The following is an 8,061-nucleotide window of genomic DNA, read 5'->3' as shown; positions in this document are numbered from 1 at the left end:
TGAAAGTCACAGGAGTATCCTGGAAGGTTTTCCCTGAGCAATAAAGGAAAGGGCTTTTTCCAACTTTTGGGAGAATTATAAAGGTTTTAACAGAAGTCAGTGTTTGGTGCTAGGAAAAGAGAGAATGATGTAGGAAATCTTTTCCCCTGCATTGTTGCACAGCTTTGGATCTTTCTAGAGTATAAAATATGTATCATTTATTACTCAAGATACTGCTCAGTTCCCCAAACATGCAGAATTTTCATTGCACTCAGAACATCAGTAGGGGGGAAAAAAAGGGCATGGATCAAGATTTCCATCCCTGGTGGTGTTCCAGGCCAGGCTGGACTGGGCTTGGAGCAACCTTGTCCAGTGGAAGGTGTCTCTGCCCTCTATCAGTTTAAAGCTATTCCTTTTCCTACCACTGTGGTTCCTGATGAAATTTGGCTGGCCATGATATTCTGCATGGAATCAGGACTTAAGATTTTGTTCTTTGTGCGTCTCTTCCAACTCAGGATATTCTATTATCCTGATTATTTATTACATCGTAGGTATTCTCTCTTTCAGTGTAAGCACAGCTGTAATTGTGATTGTAATTAAATGTTAATTTTGGAGCCTGGGCTTTATTGCAGTTACAAAATCAGGAGTGAAAAGTGTACAGCTTCCACATTCCCCATCCGTGTGAGTGAAATTACATTTTCCTGACGTGTATCGTTTGCAGCATTTCACACAGACAAGTGTACATTTTAAGCCTGTTCTCCCTTTAAGTGTACAAATCGAGGATTTGTTGCAAAATGTGAAATATGCAAAATTTTCTGAAGGTTCTTTTTAAGTTTTGGGGAAGTTAATAAAGCTTGGTAAGAAGGATGTACCAATGATAGTGGACACAAAGAATGCAGAAATCATGGGCCACAAGGCCATCTGACAGAACTTCAAGATAAGGAACACACTAATAAAGCCAACTCAGCAATTGTTCTGAAATCAGCTCCAACTGGGTTAAAGGTAATTAGGGCAGGGGCAGATCGTGACCACTGATGGATCCAAAACACAAGACTGAGCATGCGGATTAAGCAACTTGTAGCCAACGAACATTAAATCATTTGCTAAAATGTATAAATAGTAAGAAATGTTGATAGTTGGTGTGTTGGCTGTGTGGATTTGCCACCCAGCACCGGTTTCTGCGCAGAACTGTAAATAAATCAAATACCTCGACTCTGTGTGTGGATTGGCTTCTTGTTCACCAGCTGCAAGAACCTATTTTGGCAACATCGTGTTCCTGCTTTATCTGCAGTGACCCACAAACCCCGGCGCGGGTTCATCAACGCCTGAGCAGCCGCTGCGCGTTTGGACACAGACCATCAATGACAGCTCCCAGCGCAGCCGAGCACACACGGGGAAGCTGCCGGGGCGGCACAGCGGTACCGCAGGCCGTGCCCAGCCCGTTTCCCTGGCAGATGCCGGGGCCGCAGCTCCACGGCCGCTCCCTACAACCGCTGCTCGCACCGACCCCGCCGTGACCGCGCACGAGCCGCCGCCGCCGCCTCACACGGCGGTTCCTGCGCCCCTCGCGCCGGGCACGGCCCGGATCAGCCTCTGCCTCGGCTGCTCGCAGCGGGGCCGGCGCCCAGTGCCGTGAGGGGAGCGCGGAGCGGGCGCGCAGGGCAGGAGGAGGAGGAGGCGGACGCGTCCCTCACAGCCCCGCGTCCGCCATGGCCGCCCCCGCCGCCTCCGCGCTGCCCCGGCTCCGCTCCGCGGTCGCGTGTTCTCGCCCGCTCCCCGTGCGCTGATTGGCCGCGAGCGCCGCTCTCGCGAGACCCGCGCGCTTGCGGCCCGGCGGAGGCGGCGGAGGCCCCGCGTTCGTGCGTCGGAGCGGCCCCGGGCGCGCGCGGTAAGATGGCGGCGGGGGGGCCGCGCCGGCCTCGGGGCACGGCGGGAGCGGGGCCCTCAGCCTGACCCGGACCCGCCTGCAGCGGAGGCGCCGGGCCTGTGGCGAGCGGGCCCCGATCGCTCCCGTGGCCCAGCGCCTCTGTGGCCCGCGCAGGGCCGGGCCGGGCCGGGCCAGCGGGGGAAGCCGGGTCTGCGGCGAGCCGGGCCGCAGCACCAGCGCGGGGCGGCGGGAGCCCCGTTCCCCCAGCGCGGTTGCGGGCGGCGGAGCGCGGGGCCGGGAGCGATCGGGGCCCGGGCGGGTCGGGCTGCCGCTGTCGGAGCTGCCGGGTGCGGGCCGGCTTCGGCCGCGGGTGAGAGACGGGAGAACCTGTTGGAAGCGGCTGGCGAAGAGGAGTCGCGCTGCCGCTCGTATTGTCTGGCAGGGCTGGCGGTGCCTGTTGCTGTTGTTGTGGCCGCCTGTCGTCCTCTTTCGTTGCCCCCGTGGTCGTGACTTGGAGGTAGAAATCACTACTAAGCGCGGCTTTGGTAAAATGCTTTGCCTGCCAATCCGAACAGAAATATTGTCTAGAAAAATAGTGGAGATAACGTTTTAGTAGCGCTGACAGGAGAACTTTCAGGGACAGCGAAGCTGAGCTGGTGTAAAGCTTTGAGTTGTACACTGGGCAATATATCGTGGACAGTTTTGTAGCTGTGCAATATAGGGAGCTGTCCGAAGTTTTGGTGAAGATTTAAAGCAGATATTGTTTACGTAGGCATGGCTATAAGTGTTTGTCACTGTCTTTCTGTCTGGCTGTCAAACTTTGATTCGCTGGTTTCACACTGATGCTGCATGTCCTGTGTAAATTCTATACAAGATTTTTATGGAGTGGATTTAAGAGTAAGTAGAAGAAGATGGTATTTGAATTTTTTATTCTGAGGTTTCTGAAAGCAGCTTTACAGCCTGGCAAATAGATATGGGAGAGTGCAGGAATGAGGAGGAAAAAAATGCAAAACTCTGGTTTAACATAAGTGTCAGTTTTGGATTACTAATTTAAAAGAGCTCATAGAAAGCTCTAAAGATGGCAATAACACAATTCTTACACACATTAAACTTATTTCTTCTTGAATCATGTTAAATGAGATGCTTTTGTTTTGTAGTTGGAGTCCAGGATGAGTTATGCAGAAAAACCTGATGAAATCACGAAAGATGAATGGATGGAAAAGCTTAATAACTTACATATCCAGAGAGCAGACATGAACCGCCTTATCATGAACTACCTTGTCACAGGTAAAAACACCTGCTCATGCCTGGAGGCTCTTCATGTGTGTCATACTTTATCAGTTTGGGGTAGAATATGGAACTGGATGGAGTGGAATTAAGGGCTGTGAGAACTTAGTCATTGCTGTTGGCTTCTTTTAGCAAAGCCCAGCTGCTCTGGTGTTCTCTTAGCTTCAGACTGACAAAGAATCAGAGACTGAGCAGTTCTCGTGGAATACAGGTGACATTTATGAGCCTGAACTCTTCTGCTAAATGCTAGAGAAAACAAAGTGTTTTCTGCAGTGCTGTAAACATGACCTGCTTCTCCGTGATGTCCTTTTTGTGCCATTGAAACAGCTCAAGATAAGTTGCTGTTGTTAAATAACAGTCTGAAAGCTGCAAGAACAACTATCAGAAGCAAGTTTTTAACTGGGCAGAAAGATAAACTCTGAGAGGGCACTGTTGTCAAAATAATTTGGGACCAGAATATTAACCCCTTCAGCACACGGCCTGGCTTTATACTTGGAGCAACCCAAACCCCTGTGGAATTGTTGCCAGTAATTAGGTGCATGCCATCCCGGGAAGCTGTGCTAGGGCGGAGGCCTTTGTACCATCTACACCCCTGTTTACACTGAGCGTAGTGAGGCCTCTGGGTTGAAGGAAGAGCATCTCAGTGGGTGGTGCAAATCAGTTTTGTGTCTGTGAATGCAACACCTGGGGTTGAAAAGAGCTGTTATAACCTGAAATACTACACAAGAAAGCAGAATTATATCTTTTTGTGTATCTTCTCAGAAAAACTGCTGGATCTGTGTAAACAGATCTGGGGCTGGAGGGCGAAGCAAAACCACCCACTTGAAAATGTGACTTTCACAATCTCATTTTGCAATAAGCACTGTGCTTTATTTAAGTATAAAACAGGCTTCCATGTTAAGAGGTATTGGACTACAAGTTGCTTCCCTGGAGAGTGAGCATACATGAGTTCAGAATGAATTAAGCATTTACTCTAAAATGCCTTTTGGATAAATGACTTCTTATATAGAGGAGAATTTTTCACAATTTAGGGTTAATCTTTAAACCTCCAAATTGCACCAACAACACTCACATTAAACTGATAGGTTTTCTTCTAAAGTGTTTCATGCAATACATTCTATGGGTAAAATGTTCCTATTTCAGAGGGCTTTAAAGAAGCAGCAGAGAAATTTCGGATGGAGTCTGGAATTGAACCCAGCGTGGATTTAGAGACTCTGGATGAAAGAATAAAAATCCGTGAGATGATCTTGAAAGGGCAGATCCAGGAAGCCATTGCATTGATAAACAGCCTCCATCCAGAGCTGCTGGATACCAACAGATATCTCTACTTCCATTTGCAGGTGAGCACAGGTGGCAGACTTTTATCTTTGTCTCAGAGTTTGCTGAGAGAATGGGAAAAGTAGTGAAGAAATTCAAGTTATGTTAGGAAGTTTGTGACCGAACATGGATGCAGCTGTGGGTGTTCTTGGCATTTTTTGGTAGCAAGGGGAAACTTTGTGGCATGGTGCAGGAGCCACTATATACAGTTATTAACATGAAAACTTGTAACAGCAGCAGTGACCTTGTGACTTACCAGCTTCCAGTTGCTGTTGGCCTGAATTCCTTTAGTAACCCATCTTCTCAAACCCTGTTAGTCAAAAGCACCAAGTTCTCTTTTTCAGTAGCTTTTGCAGCCAAGTTGCTGCTCCTTGTCTCACACATTGAGAAGAATTGACCTCAAACTGTCAAATTACAGATTAGTATTTGTCTCAAATTACACACCAGTGTCTGAATCTTCCAGGCTTGCAATAGTGAAGATTTGTTAATTTATTGGGCTAATATTGCTGTGTCTTTCGTGTGTAGCAACAGCACTTGATTGAACTGATTCGGCAGCGTGAGACAGAGGCAGCTCTGGAATTTGCTCAGACCCAATTAGCAGAACAAGGGGAGGAGAGCAGGGAATGCCTGACAGAAATGGAGCGCACGCTGGCTCTGCTTGCCTTTGATAATCCCGAAGAATCACCATTTGGAGACTTGCTGAACATGATGCAGCGACAGAAGGTAGTCCTTTCTCAAAGGGAACTGATGTCTTTTATACGTATGTTATGAAAATAAAATCTAAATATTTTTGAAATGCTCAGAGAAAACTTATATAGTGATACGCAAAAGAACAGAAGTGTTTATTGAGCAGGATCTAAAAAATGGTGTTAATATATTCCAAATGTATTCAACTGCTTGGCTCTCTTCCTTGCTTTCTCCAGGCTTATAGTCTGTGGAGCTGTGTCCTGGCCATTTCTGAGGAGTTAGCACACTAGGTGTGATCTTCCCAGTGCCTGTGTGACTTTAGCAGTGTTAGTCGTATGAAAACTGTCACTGAACTCTGGTTTTTCTTTTCCAGGTATGGAGTGAGGTTAATCAAGCTGTTCTAGACTATGAAAATCGTGAATCAACACCCAAGTTGGCAAAATTACTGAAACTACTACTGTGGGCTCAGAATGAGCTGGACCAGAAGAAAGTGAAATACCCCAAAATGACAGACCTCAGCAAGGGGACGATTGAAGAGCCCAAGTAAAATGTGTGCAGATGGACATCAAAAAATCTTAGTACTGCACAGTATACATTTATATCAGTCTGTGACTGAAATATTTTTACTACAGTACAGCACTCAATTCAGATTTTTCAATGAACATCTAATTTGAAGGGAGAAAAGTCCCTTTTAAATGCTGCAAAAACTGCATTGAAAGGCGCTGTATCTCTTTGGAAGTCTGACTTAGGCTATGCACTATAATACATTTTTAAAAAAACAATTAAACAGGACAGGAAAAATAGCATTTTTAAAAGTACAGAACTCAAGCTTTCTAATTGGCTGCTGATGCCTAGTTTAGTGGCCAGTGAGTTAATATGGAGTTATATTGGCAACTGTTCGGTTTAACTGTCTCCTGTTTGAAATGTGTATATAGAACAGTGAATATTTTCTACCTTTAAGTTATAGCCAGATATACATTCCCCTTAAAAGTAACTGGTCAAGTTTTCATCTATAAACTTTGCAGTAAGGTCAACTTTTTGCTTAGGAAATAGTGTACAAACTTGTAAATCATAATTTAAGGACTTTTGGTTTTTTTTCTTCCTTGTTTCTGACTTCTTGGTGCTTTATATGGTGAGAGCTATGTTCATAATGGATCAGTGACCCATCTTTTCAGGAGGAGTATTGATGGAAATAGGTTTTTTCTTATTATTCACAAATGACCAAAATGGCCCCAGAGGCATTTGAGGGTTTTTTTTTAACAGGGGCCTTTTCCCCCCTATGTTAAATTTGCAGCAATTCCAGGTGGCTGCTACAGCTTTGAAGGCCACTGGATGTCTGTAAGCTGAAAGACTCATGTTAGGAGATCAAGTGGTGGGGAGAGATGCTTGTTGAAGCCTCTGATGCATCATCTTGTGCAGGATCTGCCTTCACGCTTGCTGAATAAGAATTGTAGTTTTAGAGCTACTTGGGCTGTTTTTATGCCTTGAGCTAAGCAAAGCAGGGCTGTCTAAAACCAGAAATTTGCATTTTGTCACTTCTTCCATACCTTTCTGAAGAGATGCAGTTCATCCTCATCTGTATTTGTTTACTGACTGTCCTCACTCCAGTTAGAACTATAGTTTTAATGTGAAGTCCAGACTTTCAAGTCAACAAATGGTAATCTTCTGGGTATGGGATGTTCTGGTCGAGTGATTGCAGCGCTGCACACTGGTTTATACCCAGTGGTAGGAAGCACTAATCTTGCCAAATCTATCTCTAGATTTTTAGGTCTGTAGATCAAGTTTTGCCAAGCACAGAGCAAGCTGATGAGTGAAACAGTTTAACATTATGAGACACTGGCAGTTGTCACACCAGTCCCATACTGTACATAATCTAGTCTTGTATGGTAGGTATTACCCTGTAGAATGAAACTTAGTTTTCACTTAATTTTACTGGAATACTTAATGCATTAAACTGTATAAAGCTTTGCAGATACACCTGGCTTAGGGGAACTAACAAAACATGTTACTGATTGCATTACTGTGAACACTGTTTACTTGTGTAGCTATTTTTGGGGGGGAAGCCATTGTTTGTTAAGCAGCTGTGAGAGATGCAGAGCACCAAGGTTAAGCGAGATGATGGATGTAACAAAATCATTTGTTCCCATTTCTTACTGATTGTTCTGTTCTTCACTTTGAGGCATTTGTGGTAGGGAGGTCTTCAAGTTTATATATAACAAACAAGCTATCAGTAGCCCCCCAGCTACAGCAGCAGTTTGGCTTTCCTTCACCCAAGCTGGTTATTCTAACACCAAACTTTTAACAGTTGTGGGTTTGGTTGTTTTGGGGTTTTGTTTTGTTTTTTTTTTCCTTTTGAAGTCGATTCTAACACCAAACTTTTAACAGTTGTGGGTTTGGTTGTTTTGGGGTTTTGTTTTTTTTTTTTTTTTTCCTTTTGAAGTCAGTTGATGTCTGAAAACCATGTATAACTTTTAGTTTGTGAGAAACTGTATGGTTAATGTAACTTTGTTTAATAACAAACTGCAGAAACAAAACTGGAATAGCACTAATTTCTTTATGTAGAACTGATCAGCTTTTCCTCTCTGTTCTGACACTTGTGTTGTTGAATCTCCTGTAAAGCTTCTCCCGGGTGAAGTGGAAAGTGGTGCGGTTTTGTGGCACGATGAGCATTTTTCTCCATGAGAAATGCAGTATTACAGCCCTGGGTGAGAAGTTCACTGTCCTTCTAGAATGCTACCTTAATTCCATAGAGTATTTGGGCAATGATTGAGCATAGATTACTTGAATTTCCACTAGCTTGTTGTTTTTTTCCATTAAAAAATAAACACGTTTTTAAGGGGGTTAATATAAAATTAGTCTAGAACTATTTCACTTTGTTTTTATGAACATGCCACATTGATAAGCAGCTTTAATCTGTAAAGTTT

General features: G+C 44.7%; 1 protein-coding gene across 3 annotated transcripts; it reads left to right on the top strand.

Annotated features, from left to right (window-relative positions):
• The first annotated feature begins 1,713 nt into the window (after window positions 1–1,713).
• Window positions 1,714–7,495, top strand: GID8 (GID complex subunit 8 homolog). Of its 3 annotated transcripts, none has more exons than XM_041478429.1 (5): window positions 1,714–1,867; window positions 3,004–3,133; window positions 4,277–4,473; window positions 4,976–5,173; window positions 5,511–7,495. In XM_041478429.1, the coding sequence occupies exons 2-5, from the start codon at window positions 3,016–3,018 to the stop codon at window positions 5,682–5,684; spliced, it is 687 nt and encodes a 228-aa protein (XP_041334363.1). In that variant the 5' UTR covers window positions 1,714–1,867; window positions 3,004–3,015; the 3' UTR covers window positions 5,685–7,495. The 3 variants fall into 3 exon arrangements, with proteins under 3 accessions (XP_041334363.1, XP_041334364.1, XP_041334362.1); XM_041478430.1 differs by lacking the exon at window positions 1,714–1,867 and adding an exon at window positions 2,031–2,391; XM_041478428.1 differs by lacking the exon at window positions 1,714–1,867 and adding an exon at window positions 2,032–2,363.
• The last annotated feature ends 566 nt before the right edge of the window (window positions 7,496–8,061 follow it).

This window comes from Pyrgilauda ruficollis, unplaced genomic scaffold (genome assembly GCF_017590135.1).
Source record: "Pyrgilauda ruficollis isolate IOZ18807 unplaced genomic scaffold, ASM1759013v1 scaffold45, whole genome shotgun sequence".
Taxonomy (NCBI): Eukaryota; Metazoa; Chordata; class Aves; order Passeriformes; family Passeridae; genus Pyrgilauda; species Pyrgilauda ruficollis.
Note: the sequence above shows the minus strand (reverse complement) of the source record. Positions and strands in the feature narration are given on the sequence as shown.